The sequence below is a fragment of the Mastomys coucha genome, unplaced genomic scaffold (genome assembly GCF_008632895.1).
Source record: "Mastomys coucha isolate ucsf_1 unplaced genomic scaffold, UCSF_Mcou_1 pScaffold22, whole genome shotgun sequence".
NCBI classification, from domain to species: domain Eukaryota; kingdom Metazoa; phylum Chordata; class Mammalia; order Rodentia; family Muridae; genus Mastomys; species Mastomys coucha.
In genome coordinates this window covers 9892167-9912089 of record NW_022196905.1, presented here as the reverse complement: position 1 = coordinate 9912089, position 19923 = coordinate 9892167, and the positions used below count along the sequence as shown (strand labels likewise).

General features: G+C 37.3%; 1 protein-coding gene and 1 pseudogene across 6 annotated transcripts in view; both read left to right on the top strand.

Annotated features, from left to right (window-relative positions):
- The window catches only part of Vps54 (VPS54 subunit of GARP complex), a 96539-nt gene that overhangs the window by 56320 nt on the left and 20296 nt on the right, over positions 1-19923 (top strand). For all 6 annotated transcript variants that reach the window (XM_031340486.1, XM_031340488.1, XM_031340487.1 and 3 more), the window contains 6 exons: positions 229-614; positions 7908-8034; positions 8920-9027; positions 11519-11574; positions 14549-14645; positions 15990-16330. In XM_031340486.1, coding sequence (XP_031196346.1) covers positions 229-614; positions 7908-8034; positions 8920-9027; positions 11519-11574; positions 14549-14645; positions 15990-16330 — 1115 coding nt within the window. The remainder of the gene's footprint in view (positions 1-228; positions 615-7907; positions 8035-8919; positions 9028-11518; positions 11575-14548; positions 14646-15989; positions 16331-19923) is intronic.
- Positions 11597-14331, top strand: LOC116069663 (annotated as a pseudogene).

Here is a 19923-nt window from a genome sequence, read left to right as displayed (position 1 = left end):
AGGGTAGTGATGAGGTAAGTGAACATGTCTTCTTTGCACTTGCACTTATCTATCTCTGGACCACACTTTTTGACTCCATTTTGTGTACCAGATTCCAAGATCCCTTAATCCAATAATTCACACAATGGAATTTATACTTGTAGAAACCTTTTTATCATTTTTAGAAAGGATTTGGATAGCAAAAGTAATGTACTTAAGATATACCTGACTTTTTTTCTTCCTTTGAAGCTGAGCCATTACCTGGATATTGTGGAAGTAAACATTGCTCACCAGATCTCTCTACGTTCAGAAGCATTTTTTCATGCAATGACCTCTCAACACGAATTGCAGGACTACCTCAAGAAAACTTCCCAGGCTGTAAAAATGCTTCGAGATAAAATTGCACAGATTGATAAAGTTATGTGTGAAGGATCACTACAGATTTTAAGACTGGCACTTACCAGAAATAATTGTGTTAAAGTATACAATAAACTGAAGTTAATGGCCACTGTACACCAAACTCAGCCTACAGTGCAGGTGTTGTTATCTACTTCTGAATTTGTTGGAGCATTGGACTTAATAGCAACAACTCAAGAGGTTCTGCAGCAGGAGCTTCAGGGCATTCACAGCTTCCGGTATGTCTGTTAAGTAAACCAGTAGAAGTAATACCAGAGAAGTTTCAAGGATAAATATTTATATGTTGTGTTAAAGTATAGATATATTCAAAGTGAAATGTATATTTTTTTTTCTCCCAGATTGAATTTCTTAGTAATGTTATTTATATTAACAAAAACTATTTACTGGAGATATTTCAATAGAGAAGCTAACTTAAAATTTCTAGTAGATGAAATAAATACAAGGCCAACTACAATTTTGAAAATAGTACTTTGAAAATATTCAAATAACTGTGTCACAATGGTAGATCAAGTTGGAAAGGTAAATGCCAGAATGCTTTAAGTGAATTTAGAATGATTTCTAGAGGCTCATGAGATGGCTCAGTGGGAAAGGCTCTCACCTCCAAGCTCTAAATGTTGTCACAGCATCAAATAAGCACATGTACACACATAAATAAATATTAAAACTTTGTAATAGGATTTAAATAGAAAAAAGTTGAAATTCATTTCTAATTTTCAGATTTTTGTCTCAAAATTCAAAGAATAGTGAAAAAAGCCTGTCCTTTCTGAGTTCTTACTTTGAGACTACTTTTTTTTTTTTTTAAGTGCAAAATAGGGCTGGAGAGATAAGTCAGTTGGATAAGTGCTTGCCAAGCAACTAGGGGGACCCAAGTTAGAGCTTCAGAACACACATTTAAAAAAATCGGTCATGGTAATGAAGGCAGAACCTGGAAGAGCCCTGGGAGTCATTGACCAGTGTGCCTAGTCCACTCAGCAAGTTCCAAAACTAATGAAAGAGTATATAAAAACATAAAGTAGATGGTGCCTTAGGAATGACACCCTCCCATGAACACACAGGCAGACAGACATAGGCACATAGACAGACTCTTCTCTCTGTAGAAGGGAGTGGTGGTGGTTAGAAGTGTTGTTCATGGTTAGAGAACTTGCTTAGCCTGTGAGTTTTATCTTTAGTACCAATAACACAAAAACAAACAAAGCTAATTTGACTATGAAATTACACATAAAATACTTTAAGTTTGTAGCTGTGAATATTCTATGTGAAACCAAGTTATTTGTGGACCAGCTCCAGGAATCAAAATTTCATTCTACTCAGCAGGTTTTGGTGTTCTTATAGAAGTTCTTCTGTCAAATTCAGAATTTACAGCAAGGGATTACAATTGAAGTCTTAGAGATGTACTCTGAGGCTTATGGGGATGGACTGTATTCCAGGAGAGTTAGAGTCAAAATAAGCTTATTAAAATTGAAGTATAAGTTCTCATTAACTAACATTATATATCTGGAATGTTTAGAACATGCATTTTAACTTGAATTAAGTCACTGATTCATTCATTCATTGAAGAAATGGCATTGAGCACTTAGGAATGTCAGGCCCAGTGCAAGATTTTTGAGTCATGAACAAAGCAGATTCTCTGCTCTAACAATTTTCACTGTGTATTTTGTCAGGGAGAGGGGTTAAACACATGGCTTGGCAGTTTTGATGGTGTACACATTACTGTGGAACTCTTAATGGTAGGAACATAATCCAGATTTTAATGGTTGTGGAAATTCAAAGCTTTTTGAAAGCTATTGTTGAAAATCCTCTCTTTAAAATTACATTGACACATAAAAATTTGAATACATGGACCATTAATGTTTACTGTGGGTTTCCCAACATGGATCTCCAAGTGATTAATTTCTAATTTTTCTCCTCTGAATTTTTCAATCTTCTTTTGAGTTGTGTGATTTATTTTTTAATGTGTAATTGACTTTACCATTGCTTTACAAATGTAGACTTATATGACAGAAGCTCTGTCTTTCCCTTTTTGCTTACCTTCTGACCAGGTTGTGAATTTTGATAAATATAGGCACCAATACCCTCTGGCTAGTACAGAACCGAGAAATAGAATTAAAGCCTGAATACTTGCTTGCTCAATTCACATTCTAAACCAGGTCTAGTTTTTACCCTGAAGTTCATACAGTTTTATTATATTTGATTCACACACTTGTTTGTGATGAATAGACTGTGGTTATGTAGAGATGTCAGGAGAAAGTCTAAGACGAGAGCTGAACGTTTGCTAGCAATGGTTTACTGCACTTCAGAATCGAAGCGCTCAGAGCTAACAAAACAGACGTTTGTCTGCTTGTCTGTCTACGTATGTATGTTCCTTCCTTCCTTCCTTTCTTCCTTCCTTCCTTCCTTCCTTCCCCTCTCCCTCTCCCTCCTTCCTTCTCTCCCTCCTCTTCTTTTCTTCCTTCCTTTCTTTCCTTTCTTCCTTCCTTTCTTTCTTTCTTTCTTTCTTTCTTTCTTTCTTTCTTTCTTTCTTTCTTTCTTTCTTTCTTTCTTGTTGGGGATCAAACCTAGTATTAAATGTATTTTTAAAAGGTGAGATTAAAAAAAAATCTCTAATGTCACTGATATCTTCAAATAGCTAGTTGTTGATGACAGGTCTCCATTTGTCCCCGATTTTTATAGTGTTTGGTTGCAATATATAGCTATCCAAATAATATCTACAGAGTGACTGGCTGGTATTTCCCAAGTGTCTTTTTATAAAGCTTTGTCTTTCTTTTCTCCTCTTCAGAGTGTTCATTGAGAACTGCATCTTCATGGCTCTCCTTCCATTTATGTTTTCTAGAATTGGAAGATGGTTAGATTTTCTTAGAGGAGTGCTGAATATGGAACAGTGCTAAGTCTGAGCGCACATGCAGTTGTCCCTCCTCATGCTCTGATCAGGACCACTATTGTTTATTAGCTTGACTATGCTTGTAGAGAGATCCCCTTCCCCCAATTAACAATTACAGTTGACGATCTGAAAACACAAATTTGGGATTGTGATAGTTTAAGAAAGTCTGATAAGCATTATTGCCTAAAAATATTTATAAAACTTAGAAAAAGTTAAGTATGTTATAAATGTGTGGATATGTAGACAGTAGTTTATTTCCTGTCATAAAGCACAGACCTTTAGAAGAAGTAAAACTTGTCAAAACGTCCTGGTAGTGTGCAGCTGTTCACGGCACCATTCACAGTAGAGACGTGAACAAGTATAAAAACCTCAGCACCCTGCATAGCCACTTCCTGTTGCTGTGGTGGGGGCTCAGGTGCCAAGAGCATCTGCTTAAAACTGTGACACACATGAGTCCTGTGCAGGTCAGACAGTCTCCAGAGCATCGCTTACCACAGAAAAAAGACATCTTTCAGTTATTGGCTTACCAAGCCAGATTAGATAAATCAGTGAGAACCTGCCTTAAAATAAAAAGTGAAAAGACAGTGGGGAGATAGCTCATTCGTAAAGACCTTGTCTGTAGCATGCATGAGACCCTTGTTCATTGCCCAGTACTGTGAAGGGAAAGGAAAGGAAAAGCAGCATTTCTTACCTGGTTTTCACATTACAGCATACAAAGCTAGGGTTAAATTGTTGCTGGTTTGGCTTCTGGTCAGCAGTAGGGTACTAGTATTTGAAAAAAGATACAAACAGATTTGGGGAGGTTTTTGTTTTTGTTTTTTTCTTTATGATATGTGGCTGTAGAGAGACTCTAATCCCTGAACTGCTTGGTAGTCAGCTACATCTAGTTAATCTGAAGCGGCTCCCATAAAGAGAGGTAGAATAAACTATATAGACAATTTGTCTTCAGCTAACAAATTTGAAATGGTAATTGGGAATCCAGCATCTTCCTATGGTAGCTGGTAAGCTGTTCTTAAATCCTTATACTAAGTAATGGATTTAGATTTATAAGCATTTGATGTTTTTAAGGCTTTTTTAAAAAAGCCTTTTGCTATTTTTATTTTTGTAGATATTCAGATTGCCTGATGTTTTATTGGTGGGTCTACCGGTTTCTTGAATCCTTTTAATGAGTCCATGAGAAATAACTTGAAAATGTGCTTTCTTTGTGCTGTGACAGCATACTTACACATTTTTTATCCTGGATATGTAAGCTGTCACTGCTTTAGGAATTCTTCCTTTTAAAAATTTTAGAAACTTCAACATTATTACTGTGTGTATGTGTGTATGCATGCATATAACTTTTAGGAGTTACTTCCTACCTTGTAGCAAAGCCTTGTTTTCCTTGTGCTCGTTAGCCTTGTGCTCGTTAGCCCAGTTCTTTTGAGACAGTTTTCCTCCTTCCTTCTAGTTGTAGGAGGCTGAGGTTATAGATGCACACTATTGAATCTGGTTTTCTTTCTTGTTCCCCACCACTGCACCCAATATAGGGTTTCTCTGTGTAGACCAGGCTGTCCTTGAACTCTCAGAGATCTGCCTGCCTCTGCCTCCCAAGCACTGTGATTAATCATGCACTACCACGCCTGGTGCACCTGGCTTTCTTATGTGGGTTCAAACAATTGAATTTAGGCCATTTCACTTGTGTGATAAGTGCTTTTACCTTCGGAGCTATCTCATCAGCCTGTTTCTTTTAGTGTGAGATTGTGTTTAGAAATCTTAGCTATTGGATTGGATGTAATTTCTATGCTTTTGTAGTGCATAGAACTAGAGAAAAAAATTTACTTTTTAATTTTGCCTTTTAAATTATTTTTACATAATTTCAATTTATTTGTTAGTGTTAAAAAGATTGAGGCCAGGATCTCATTTATGCTAAGTGTTGACTCTAGTACTGAGTAGCAGTTTTCCTTTTAAGAGAAGCCTTTGAGCCCATGTGGTTATTTCACATTCACACTGACGCCTGTAGCATGTTACTGCTTTATATTATCTCCCTTGACCAGACTGAAAATGTGACTCTTAGATACCAGCACCATTTCTTATTTGTTTTAGCACACAATATGCTCTCAGAACTAGCAGTATTATTTTGATAGTTTCTTCTCCCCACTTTTATCTGTGTGTATGATCCAGGACCCTCGTAGATGCCTACACATAGTACCAAACCCTATGTAAACTCTTCTTCTAGGATTCCTGTGATAAGTTTAGGCACCATCAAAGGTAAACAGTGACTAACAATTGTAACAATACATTGCAAAAATGTATTGTTAAGTGATGAAGTGTATAGTGCTTGCTTCAGACTATATTATGATTTATCTAGTTAGATCCCCGTTTATCAGTATTCGGATTACTTCCATCCCATGCTCCCTTTCTCTTTTGAGGCAGGATCTCAGTGTATAGCTCAGGCTTGAGCTCAGTTCTCATGCCTTAGCCTGCTAACTGCTGAGAAGCCACCATACCTGGCTTCCACTTCCTTAGCTGCAGTGCTGCAGTGAGGGAGTATGTGTGTATGTATGTATGTATGTACGTACGTACGTACGTATAGATGATTATTATTTTCAACTTTTGCTAGTACACCTGTGATTCCTTTTCTAAGAAGTGGGATTCCTGGGTCAAAGAGAAACTGCTAAAGTACTTTTGCTAGATTCTAACAGTGTTTTAGTTTGTGCTATTGTGAATTGTTGGTGCCATTTATGAGAAGCCATATTGCAAATACAAATCCAACCTCTTATTTTATTTATCAAGTTTGTTTCAGAATTATCACTGCCTCTACTTACCATAAACTGTTTGTGATAAAACATTATCCTAAAAGCTGTAATGGCTTTAACTAATTTTGAAAATTGTACTGTTTGCAATCTGTCTTTATAAACACAGCTGCTGACATTGTGGCCTTACTTTTCAAGTAAATGCAGTATATGTATTAGAATTAGTTGTATTAAATTTGTATTTAATATAAATAAAATTTAAAGTATTAAAAAATCAACCCTCAAACCAGACCTGTTTTATATTATTTCTTTATTTAGATAGTTCTTGCTATTGCTGTCCTGAACCTCAAGATCCACCTGCCTCAGCCTCCCAATTGTTAGGGTCACAGGTGCTACTGTACCTGACCAGGGCTTTTTATTTATTTTTATTTTGTATGTTCATCTGGTTTGTTTAGGTGTATAATTCTGGGAGTTGGACTCAGGGCCTTATGTGCGGTAGGCAAGAGTTCTGCCACTGGGCCACATTCTCAAGGTAGAACTTTTATATTTCCTAAGAATGAACTGAAGTATAGAAAGATTTCACTAGGTTAGAATAAGTTGTCTGTAACTAGAAGGGGAACTGTTCAGTAGTAGGAAGGGGACCAGAGAGAAGGCAGATAGAGAGGGCAATGAGAGCATAAATGAGGTTAGGTTAGATACATGTGTGAGAATATGGGAATAAAATCCATTTTGCTTTATCGGTTCTGTTGTTGTTTTATATGAGACAGAGTTTCATGTGATTTACTGTGTAGTCTAGGCTGACCTGATCCTCCTGCCTTCATCTCTCAAGTGTTGGAATTACAGGCATGTGCCATGACACACAGTTTGTATGGTGGGAATTGAATTTAGGACACATGCTGGGTAAGTGCTGGATCAGCTGTGCCACATTCTTAGTCTTCCTATTAAGAATTGCTTGTAGAAACCAGCTCTCTCCTATCACATGGGTACCAGGGATTAAATTCATATCTTTACACTTGGCAGCAAGATTCTTCAGCCCTGAGCATCTCACTAGCCCCAAACCCATTATTTTGGATAATGAATATATGCAAACAAAAAAGGGAAGATTATTTTACTTAAACCTCTTTTCCCTTGTCATATAAACGGACTTTCTTTTTCCATTTTCCCCTTGCATTTTGAATTTTGAAATAGTTTAAGTCATCTAGGTTATCTAGGTTTCTCAGCTCATTGTTTTTACGAAGCTTATCAGATTTGTGACAAAAATATCTTGAAGCTAGATATCTTTTAGTCCTAAGCTCTAATAAATTTTTGAAGTTATTTATTTTTTTTTGTGCAAGCATTCTGTCTTCATGTATGTGTACTGCATATGTGCCTAGTACCTGTAGAGGCCAGAAGAATATCAGATTCCCTCAACTGGAATTAAAGGTGATTGTTAGGATCCATGTAGATTCAGGGAACTGAACTCATGCCTTCTACAGAAGCAGCAAATGCCTTTAATTCCTGGCAGCTGCCTCTCTGGCCATTAGATTATTTCTATAAAGGAATAAGTCCTGCAAAATATTAGGGACTAGTGTTTGCTGAATCACTTTCACTGATAGTCACTAAATGGCAATGAAGAAATGAATTTGAACAGCTGATAGTTAATCTATAAAAAGCAGTCGTAAAATTTATCAAGTAACCAGGTTTTCTGCAGTTTATTGAACTATTTAGAGTTCAAAGGTTAAAAACAAATAAAGGTATGATTCTGGAGATGAAGTGATATTATGACAGTGATTTTTGCTTATTAAAAGTCTTCATTTTACTAAAACATTGTTGAATAAGTACTGTTGGTTAGAAAAGTTTTATTGAAATTGGAATAAATTTATGACTTAGTGGATATATATGTTTTTCTCTCCTTTTGGTAGGCATTTGGGATCACAGCTTTGTGAATTAGAAAAGCTGATTGATAAAATGATGATTGCAGAATTTTCTACTTATTCGCATAGTGACTTAAATAGACCACTGGAAGGTGAATGCCAAGTTTTAGAAGAGGTATGTGTTTGAAATGTGGAATCCAAGAGCTGTTTTTGCTTTCTTTACAGCTTCAGTTTGTAACACATTCTTCTCAGATTATAAGTGGGCAAAATTACCTCAAATTCCCATGTGTTCCAGACGTTTGAAGCCCTGTGTTAGTTATGCATCTTAATAAATGTCATAAAAGTTTAGAATCTTATGAAGTAGAGAATGGAGTACTGTCATAGCTTACTTAGAAATAGGAATTGAAATGAGGTCTGTAAGGTTACAAACTAAGTTCAAAGTAGAGCTATAGGATGAATGACTTAACTTATATTCCATGGGCATGTATCTATTGGGGTTATCTTCTGTAAAAAGTGATGAGTATGTGGTAATTTGTTCATTCAAATTTACCAATCACCTATTCTGGACATGTTTTATTTGTATGTTTAAATAAATATATTCAGGGTTCATTCATCTGGTAATTTTACAGTGTAGATCATTCCAAGAACTACCAGGAAAAGAAAAAGAATCTAAAGTCCTGGACTCCTAGTTGGCTAAAGAGGTGTGCAGGTGTGCAGTGAGCAGCCCCTCAGAGTCCAGGTTGTCTGTACAGTCTTCTGGACCACAGGGACTCTTGATTCCTAACTGTGGGGATGAGAATAAAAGACCTGTTAGTGTTGTTTTATCCCTAAGCCAGTGTCATTTCATCTATTGTGGTAGAATAGGATTTACCTGTTGGAAAACAGACTCCAAAAATGTGGTGGCAAGGTTGCTGTGGGAGGAGTCACATCATACTTCTGGAAGCACCACACTCTGTCTAGGCAGAAATCTGAGAGTCTGACATAACCATGCTGATAAGTGTTTTTGCTTTTAAGTTAAATTTCAAATGTAAAATTACCCATCTTTCTTTTATTTTAATAGGAAAGATTAGTATCTCTTGTATTTGGGCTTTTGAAACAAAGAAAACTTAATTTTTTAGAAATCTATGGTGAAGAAATGATTATTACAGCAAAGAACATCATTAAAGAGGTATTGTGCATTTTTATTTAATACATGATTTGAAGCCTGTGAAGTTAATGTTTGTGTAACCTAGTTATATGTAAAATATGCAGTATCATAGTAATACTTGATCATTTTGTTAAAAGTTGTATACATGGAAAAATAAGAGAGGCATAAACCTATCAGCCAGGATCACTACTTTAAGATGTTATGGGTTTCTTATTGTTGTTATACATATGACTTTGTATATTGAGATTTCAGAACCCACGTAAGCATTTTTTTTCCACATTGTTTTCCAAACCTCCAGAAACATCTGTTTTATGATTTTATAAAATTGTACCAACATCATGTTGGTAAGACCTATTTTGTCTTTTTGTCAAGGTGGAATATTTAAAGTTTCAATTTGATATTGTAAATCTGTGACAGATGTCTTGTGAATAAAGTTACTTTATTTGTCATATTTAAGATTTAAGAAAAGAGGATTGAAAGGTTGGCTCAGTCAGAGAACCTCGTTAGATCCTTAGAACTTATCTGAATGTGCTAGACACAAGCGTGCCCCTATAATTCCATCCTGGAGTGGCAGGGAGGAAGATCCTGGAGCTGATGGCCAGCCAGTCCATCCTAGTAGATGAACTGCAGGCCAGTAAGTGACTTTGTCTGAAAGGAACTCATTGGCTTTCTTGAGGATGACACCTGAGATGGCCTCTGGCCTCTACGAGTGCACACAAACTTGCATACCCAGATACATACACATAAATACGTACACATAGAGAAACAACAAAAACATGGTGTTTTTAGATTGATGCCCGAAAGCAGAGTTGTTGATCAGAGACTGAAAGTTTTTTTACATTGTTTAATACACACAAGTAAATCATTGTCTACATTTTACTAATTTATATTCGTCACAATAAATATATGAATGTTAACTTCCTTTTTGCACTGCTTAGAAAGTTAGTAATAACTTAAAATCTTTTAGATTTTACCCAGGCTTTATAGTGTACATGTTAGACAGTACTCTACTACTAAGCTAAACTCTAATTCTGCCATGGTTTTAGTTTCCCTTGATCTTTGTTTTGATTTTTTTTACCTTAGATAATTTTACAAAGTGTTTATTAGGCATAATCATCATTAAGTTGAATGTACATAAGTTTTCAATGTTTATATAAATTACACAAAACCATAATTGCTTTCTCTTTTTCTTAAATTGGTTGAAATTATATTTCAAAAAGTGTATAGCTATTTTTGGAAAATTGTTGGTAGTATTTACTAATGTTAAATATATATACATTACAGAATTCTGTTCTTAAATATTCACGTAATAGAAATACGGAGGTAAATTCATTCAAACATAGTAGAGTGTGCATGGCAGCACCATTTGCCATTAGAGAAAAAGGAACATTCTAAATTGCATCATCTGACAATAGAAGAGGTAAACAGAATTATAGTATATATGTACAATAAAACACTAATATCTCAATGAAATTTTGTGAATTACCTAAAGCTATATAAATATAATGTAAAACCAGACACAAAAAGAGTATACATTGCAGGATTTCCTCTTGTGTGTAAGACATAGGCAAAATGAATATATACTTTAGACATCTGTTCATAGTAATAATATTTTGGGTGTGGAGTGATGGCTTGGCAAGTAAGAACACTGGCTGTTCTTGTAGGGCTTGAGGGTCTGTGAGTACCGTTAAGGTGGCCCACAACTGTATTTACCTTGAGTTGGAGTGGTTCCAACACCTCCTGGCCTCTGCAGGCACTTCATGCATGTGTGAACAGGCAAACATGCAGGAACACACTCATACACTAAAAATAAAACCTTAAAAGATAGTGACTTTTGAAAAGCGTGGGACTGGGCAAAGAATAGAATAGAATTCTAAGCACTTAAATACTCTGTGTGAAAGTGCTGTACTTTCTGCATAATTTGTATGTGTTTTCTGGGACTGTGTATTTATTGTAGTAAGGCCCCTTGTGTAATCCTTAGCACCACACATACAGAAAAGGATTATTGTAGTTTCAGGTTCTATTTATTTATTTATTTATTTATTTATTTATTAAAAATATTATATGTATATGAATGCTTTGCTTGCATGTATGTGTGTGCATTATTTACAGGTACATGTTGAGTGATGGCCATGCATGTGTATGCACACATGTGGAGGCCAGAGGACAATCGTGGGTGTCCTTCTGGGGACATCCACCTTGTTTTTTGAAACAGTCTCTTACTAAACCTGGAGTTTGCCTAACAGGCTAGGCTGGCTGGTCAGTGAGCCCCAGGCTTTTCCTATCTCTGGTTCCTCAGCAGTGGGATTACAGGGGTGTGCAACCACACTTGGCTTTTTAACATGAATTCTGGGAATTAGATTTAGGTCCTTATATTTGCAGGACAAGTACCTTACTGACTGAGCTGCCCCACCCCCAACCTCAGGATGTTCTTTTTAATGTACAGATGAAACATGGATTAGTTGGGATTCTAAAGACAATTAACCAAATTGCCCTTTTTCTTAAATTGCAGCGTGTGATTAATAAAGTTTCACAAATAGAAGAAATAGACACAGACGTTGTTGTAAAGTAAGTATACATATGTATATAGCTTTGTGTTTATGAGTTAGGGAAAAGAACACGTACAAATTATAATTCTTAATTTTTTCCCCAATAATCTATTTCTATAAATTATAATTTTAATTATAATTTATAATGACTAAGTCATTGTTGGCTGAGGTTTGGGTCAGGGTGTAAAAATATTATACATGGTAATAAAATACCTTTAAGAGATAAGGGAAGACCTTCAACATTAGACCATGGCCAAGTTCATCCGTAACTTCATGGAGAAGGCACCGTTGATGGTGGCCGCTGCTGTAACTGTTTCGAAGCCTCAATTGGCCACATTTTGGCACTATGCCAAGGTTGAGCTGGTCCCCCCACCCCCTGGTGAAATCCCTACAGCTATTTAGAGTGTGAAAAAAATAATTCAGAGTGCTAAAACTAAAACTGATAGTTTCAAGCACCTTATAGTTAAGGAATCTGTGCTGAGTGGTTTGGTGGCCACTGAGGTGTGGATGTGGTTTTATATGGGAGAGATCATAGGCAAATGTGTAATCGTTGGCTATGATGTTTGAAGACCAATCTTTAACTTCCAATTTGAGTTCTTATTTGAATGTTCTTGAACCATGTGTAATGAGATTGCTATCTGAATAAAATACTAGGTGTCGAATAAAAAGAAAAAAGATAAGGGAAATGAATGTTCAGCAAAATTCAGAAAAAAGATAGTACTGTCTTTGAATAAAGAACCTTGGATAGAGGAAACAGTCTCCATGAGGTAGATTCTTCGGGGAGGGAACTGGGGGAGTAGGTATAGTAGAGCCCACCCCTTATCGTCAGGAGATACTTTTAGAGCTCCTGTTAAAGCCTGTGACCACAAACAGAAGGGAACTTCATCGTGTGTGTGTGTGTGTGTTTATAAATACAGTGTTTTTCCTTATGTGCCTTCTGTCATTGTTACATACTACAGGAGTTCATCTAATTTCAGATGCCTTCTTTGGGTCATTGTTCTTATGTAGGTGAGGTTGTCACTAAGTGCATATTGGACAGGTAGTATATACAACATGGATACATTAAATAAAGGGATGATTCTAATCCAAGGGGGGAGGGGATAGAGCAGTCATCATACTACTAATGATAGTGATAAATTGTTATATTTTGAAAATTTCTATTTACTATTTTTGAACTGTTTGGATACAGGTAAATCTAACAAACCATAAAATGAGTTGACTGCTATATCTTTGCTTTTTCTAGTCTTTATAAGGATTCTAAAATTGGCCGAGCCCTGCAGGTTGGATTTTCAGAGTAAAGTTGAGCATAGAAGTAGAATAGAGGGTTGATAGAAAGTGGGAGGGGTTGAAAATAATTTATTATAAAGGAGTAGCAAATACTAAATTTAAACTGTTTAGTTCTATAATCAAGCTTCTGAGAGGCTTCAAGGAGTTTGGGTATTTACTTTTCAGTTGCCTGGTCCCTACTTTTTGTTTTCATCTTGACATTCCTGTCCTTCTGAGAAGGATAGTGTTAAGTATCTTATACCTGAATTTCTCATTCATTTAGGTATCTAAATTTAAAGGAATTTAGGTATCTGGCCACCGATATAGATAGTTAACTAAGATTCTCTGGGCCAAAACCTCTGAGTGGAGAGGTGCAAAACCTCTGTGTTGCAGTTTCTGCACCATTCCTTGGCACATCTGTCTTAGAATTGGTTGGAGTAACTAAGGAGGAGGGGGAGGCTCTGGGAGACACATTGTGGGAACTTTCAGAAAAACCAGGACCATGACTTTATTTTCTTGCTCTTGTGCAGGCTAGTTTAATGTTAGAATCATTGGGTTAAAGGACTCCTCGGGTGAGAAAATGAGTTCGTAAGGTTAGCCTGTAGGCAGGTCTGTAGTACACTTTCTTAATTGGTGGTTGATGTTGGAGGTCCCAGCCCACTGTAGGTGCTGCCACCCCTGAAATGGTGTTCCTGGCTGTAAGAAGCAGGCTGAGCAAACCTTGGGGAGCCAGACTGTAAGCAGCACTCCTCAGTGGCCTCTGAAGCAGTTCTCTGCCTGAGTTCTCTCAGCAGTGGAGTATGCTGATAGAAGCTAAAACAAACTCTTTCCTCACCATGTTGTTTGTGGTCGTGGTGTTCTCCCACAGCAATAAAAACCCTAGTAAGACATTGTAATGAATTTTCTCGACTTATGCAGAGAGCTTCCTGCTATCTAGTACAAGAATGTGGTTTTTTTTATTTTGTTTCTGTAATAAACTTATGGCTATAGCAGCATTCACTGGAAATATATAGAGTAATGTTATTTTCTATAAAATTTCCTTAGGGAATTCTATTTTATATTAACCTGTTTCACATTAGAATTTACTAACTTAGAATAACTATCACGTAATAGCATTGGCTGATACATCATTTTTTAAATGTGCTGTATGTTGCTGATAACACTTCTTATCAATTTCTTTAATGTTTATAACTGTAAAAGATACATACTTTTCCTCCTTGTTAAAAATAAAAAGCAACAACAAACAAGGCAAGGAAGAGCTCAGTCACTTCACAGAGTTAGGTCAGCAGCTGCATTCAACAGCTGGAATTTTGAGCTGATTTGGTGCTGCCCAGAGTCTATGCCAGCAGATTGTTTTACTTCTCACAGTGGAAAAGTGGATTATTACATATTTTGAGCGAAATGAAATGGTATACTTCTATCATTATTTCAAAAGAGATCCTTACTTTTAGCTAATGTTAGGTGTGGTCACAAAATTCTCCCATGGAATTACAGTGTAATATAGACTATGTCAGTACGTGGTTGGACTAATCAGACAGGGTGGTGTTTAAACAGGCAGGGCAGTTTGCTAACTGACCTCTTCAGCTCAGGAACCTAGGATTCTAGTTAGGGCTCAAGATAAATGGCACTTTATTTTTAATAGAATATTTAATATCCTTTCCTCCAGCTTATAGATGTTACCATATTGGTCCAGAGACACTTATTTTTGTTTAAAATTTTTTTTATAGGCTTGCAGATCAAATGAGAATGTTGAATTTTCCCCAGTGGATTGATCTGTTAAAGGATATTTTCTCTAAGTTTACAGTTTTCCTACAAAGAGTTAAGGTAAGCTTACATATCAGTTGCCTGGAATATCTGAAATTCAGTCAGCTTTCTAGACAGTACTCATAGAACTGAAATGTATTGGATGAGGGTAAGCCTGTATGTGCATGATGATGTCTTGGGCCTTGGTTTTAGTTGCTTGCATTTCCTTCAGTCTGTCTTTGATGTGTGTCTGTTCTGATTCCACTTACTCAGCCTTCACTGGCTCAGGGGATTTGAACTTGGTATCTGCTTCCTTTGAATCATGTCCATCCCCAAAAGAAATCAAATGTTTCAGAGAAGAAGCAATGCATTTGAGATTTGCAGCTATGACTATCAAAATCCTTTTTTTCTTTCCTTTTTTCTTTTTTCTTTTTTTTTCTTTTGGTTGTTCGAGACAGGGTTTCTCTGTGTAGCCCTGGCTGTCCTGGATGGAACTCACTCTGTAGACAAGGCTGGCCTCGAACTCAGAAATCCACCTGCCCCTGCCTCCCAAGTGCTGGGATTAAAGGTGTACACCACCACTGCCTGGCCTACTTAATGGTTCTTAAAGATAGTACTTTATGTAAGCTATTTTTCATTTACCTAGCTTTCAGTGCTTAAATGTTTCCTCGGTATCAAGTACCATTGCTTAAGATAACAATACTGAGGTAGACCTAACAATGTAGTAGAAAGAGACCTAGATAAATAGATTATTTTAGATGACAGTAAATGTTTTTAAAAAAACAAAACAAAACCATAGCCGAGCAGCCACAACTGCATTAGTGGGATAAAGCTGTTGTGAGAGTCAGTGAAGGAAGGTCTCTCTGAGGAAGCTGCCATGTGTGCCAGAACCCAAGTGATGAGAAGGATATCGAGCAGAGTTCACAGGGAAGAGCTGTCTGTTCAGAGGAGGCAGCAGAGGTGTCAAGTGAGACCAGCTTGGAGTGATCAGACAACAGAACGAGACATCCCCATGTGACAATACAATGCAAAGGAGCATAAGCTAGTGTTCTTTTAAGTAGGCATACGTACTAATAAGTTTCTCTGAGAAATAGGCTGGTATGTTTGGTACAGCATGATTAAGAGGTTAGTGAAATATACAGTGTTTTAGGGAAATGTCCATTGAAAAATAAGTTAGAATGTACGTGCTCTGGGTTCTAAGCTATAATGAGCTTCCCTCTCCTGTGCAGCTGTTTTTCACAAGTCACTGTTTACTGTTATTTTATCAATATGAGCTTGATAAAAATTGTAACATTTCTTATAAGACTTTGATTCATTTTGATCATAGATGTTCAGAATTTTGTTCACGTAATTAATTCTTGTAAAATTTAGGTTTGTATTTGAATGCATCTTCCTAAAACATGTCCTATCTTTTCTTTTTTGTAGGCAACATTGAATATCATCCACAGTGTTGTTCTCTCAGTTCTTGAGAAAAACCAAAGGACTAGAGAATTGGAAGAGGTCTCACAGCAGAGGAGTGCTGGGAAGGACAGCTCCGTGGACACAGAGGTGGCTTACCTGACACATGAGGGCTTATTCATAAGTGACGCTTTCAGTGAGAGTGAGCCAGCCTCTGCGGCAGTTGACACTACCTCTCAGAGAGACACGTCTCCACATAGTGAGCCCTGTAGCAGTGATTCGGTATCCGAACCGGAATGTGCTACTGATTCCTCATCCAGCAAAGAGCAGCCGTCTGTGTCGGCTCCTCCAGGAGGTATAGATATTATGTGAGTATATGATACCTCTGCTGCAGTAAGACTGCACATTCCACTTTAGTGTTTAAAATGTAACCCTTGAGAATTTAACAAAGTATGTCATTTTTATGGAACATTTTTATGAAACACTTTATTTTGAAGATGTGTAGAAGGTGTGGATGGGAGCTGTGGAGACAGTGGAGAGATTATAGGATCTTAGGACTGGTGAGGAACTTGAATTATTTCCTGATTCGTCCTCCCTTTAGCACTATGGGAATTGATTGAGAGGAAATTTATACAAATAAGACAGAACTCTTCCAGGAACCCACATCCGTTACTACTCTGGTGATTTTTTTTTGTTCTCTCCCTGTTCTGCTCTTTTATATTAGTAAAGATGTGTATGCCTTATGCATTGGTTTCTCAGAGATGTGAGTTTTTTAGTGGATTACATTGCCTCCCAACATCACTTGTAAAATATATGTTTTGAATTATTTCACATTTATAGAAGTCTTGCAATAATGGTAAGAAATCTGTCAAGTGTCCTCCACTCAACAGCCCCAGTTCTGAATAGTGTACCACATGACCCCATCTCCCTCTCATTTTCCTCCCTTCCCTTCCTCCTTTCTCTTTGTATCTGCAATCAGACATGATGCCTCTTTCTCCAAGAATCTTGAGTATGTGGTTGCTAACCCAGAACATTGTCTTACATAACTCAGTAACTAACAGTTAGTTAAGAAGATAAATTATCATCATCTAATCTGTAGACCATAGTCTTTCTTTCTTTCTTTCTTTCTTTCTTTCTTTCTTTCTTTTTTTTTTTTTTTTTTTTTTTTTTTTTTTTTTTTTTTTTTTTTTTGGTTTTTCGAGACAGGGTTTCTCTGTGTAGCCCTGGCTACCCTGGAACTCACTCTGTAGACCAGGCTGGCCTCAAACTCAGAAATCCGCCTGTCTCTGCCTCCCAAGCGCTGGGATTAAAGGCGTGCGCCGCCGCCACCACCACCCGGTGACCATAGTCTTAAGTTCAGCAGGCGTCCCTCTAATAACTGGTATCGAAAAAGACAAAGCAAAACCTGTAAATGCTTTTTGTTCCAAGAACATAGTTTGGATTACGTTGTTAAGAATAACAAGACTTAGTACTGTTGCTTATATCCAAATCAACCTGTGGGCCAGAGCTCATGGAACTCACATTTTGCTTGAGATCAGTTTATTACAGTTTTTCCTTCCTACTGAAATACCTGAACTGCATTAGTAAATGTATGTATTTTGTATGTGTTTAGGCTAATATCTTTATATTTACTAGTTATTAAATCTATATTGAGATTATGTATTTCGACTGGGCATGGTGATGCATGCCTTTTTCCCCAGCATCTGGGAGGGAGCAGCAGAGGCAGGTGAATCTCTGTGAGTTCAAAGTCAGCCTGGTCTAAATACCAAGTTCCAGGAGAGGGAGAGACACAGTGAGACCCTGTCTCAAAAGAACAACAACAACAACAACAACAACAAATTCTGTATCTTAAATACTTTTATTTATTAAAACATTCAGAGTTAGGAGATCTTCACTTGAGGGGACAGCTGTCCTACCCTCACTGTGTGACTCTGTCTGCATCTGAGGTGCTTGCTCTTTGTTCCTGCATTTATCGTCTCTACCCTAGCAGTGAGGAGGAGAGGGCAGAGGACTGGGACGCTCCTTGTTTTGTTTTGGTTCAAACCTTTTAATTTGGTATACAGTTTACATGTGGGACAAAAGTTAAATTCTAAATGTTCAGCTCAAATAATTATTCCAAAATGAAAATATTTGGTCTAGAAATATTGTCAAGAAATGGAGCTGTATCGGCTTTCTAGAAAACTTATCCTCCCCTGCTCTAATTATTTCCATCTGGAATCAAGTCATTAAAATTGTTAAGAAGGGGGGGAGGAGGAGGGGGAGGCAGAGAGGGAGAGGGAGAGAGGGAGAGAGAGAAAGAGAGAGAGAGAAAGAAAGAGAATGTGTGTGTTTTGTTGCTTTAGTTTTCAATTGTATATTATAGAACCACACTTTTGTGTTTATCTGATTTCTTTCCTTCAATATTATGTGTGTGACAGGTGCATGTAGTGGGACTTTATTTGTTTACAAAAATAATGTCCTCTGACAACATCACAATGTAAAAGTCATTCTGCTGTTGATAGTATTTGGGGTTATTTCTGTTTTAGGGATTATGCCTGTCTTTGGTGGTTCCATGAATTCACAGTTCTTGTGCAGGCATACTATGCATGGACTCTTGCCACTGTTAAATCTGTAGCTTTTAAATGCTTGCTGACATTTTTGATGTATATGCTACAAACAGATGTTGGAAAATATATATGCACATATATATATATATATATATATATATATATATATATATATATATATATATACACACACACTAGGAATGAGGATACACACACACAAACACACTCACATATCACTGAATATATTGGGCTTACATTTTGATTGAGTGCACAGCCAAAAAGCACAGCCAACACACGAGAGTGCAGGAGAATTTGTTACCTGTAGTCAAGAGATCAATTTTAAAAGATGACATTCTCTTGAAGAAAAAAAAAAGGCGAGGAGTTTATTTAGAAAGTCTGTACATATTCATATGAGAAGGCATCTTGGGGCAGACACATTTCTTATGGGTTCCTTCCTGTCTCTCTGGGCTGGTGTCCTGAGGGACCTTAGGCACAAGCTTTGTAGCCAGTCCCACAACACCCAGAGGAAGCTCCACTCCCAGGCGCTCTGACACTCTCAGGATCAGAGGTGAGGAGCACCCAACATTTGACCCAACACTGGGAGTAACTGGGACCAGCGGGAGCAGGCACACAGGAACTCCACCAGCAGAGTGGCTTGGGTTCCTTCTGGTCTCTCTGGGCTGGTCTCCTAAGCAGACCTTGAGCCCAGGCTCCACAGCCAGTCCCACAACACCCAGAGGAAGCTGCTGCATTCCCAGGTGCTCTAACAAGCCCAGGGTCACAGGATCACAGAGACAGCCTGACTCCGAGGAGTTCTTACACAACCAGGATCACAGGAAGGACTGACTCCAGTCAGATTTAGCAAGGACAGGTAGCACTAGAGATAACCAGATGGTGAGAGGCAAGCGTAAGAAAATAAACAACACAAACCAAGGTTACTTGGCATCATTAGAACCCATTCTCCCACCATAGCAAGTCCTGGACACAGCATCACACCAGAAACGCAAGATTCAGATCTAAAATCAGTTATCATGATAACGATACAGGACCTTAAGAAAGACATAAATAGCACCCTCAAAGAAATACAGAATACCGGTAAAGAGCTAGAAGCTCTTAAAGAGGAAACACAAAAATCCTTTAAAGAACTACAGGAAAACAGTCAAACAGGTGAAGGAAATGAGCAAAACCATCCAGAATTTAAAAATGGAAATAGAAACAATAAGGAAATCAGAAAGAGAGACAACCCTGCAGATAGAAAACCTAGGAAAGAAATCAGGAGTCGTAGATGCAAACATCACCAACAGAATACAAGAGATAGAAGAGAGAATCTCAAGGGTAGAAGACACTATAGAAAACATTGATACAACAGTCAAAGAAAATGCAAAAAGCAAAAAGCTCCTAACCCAAAACATCCA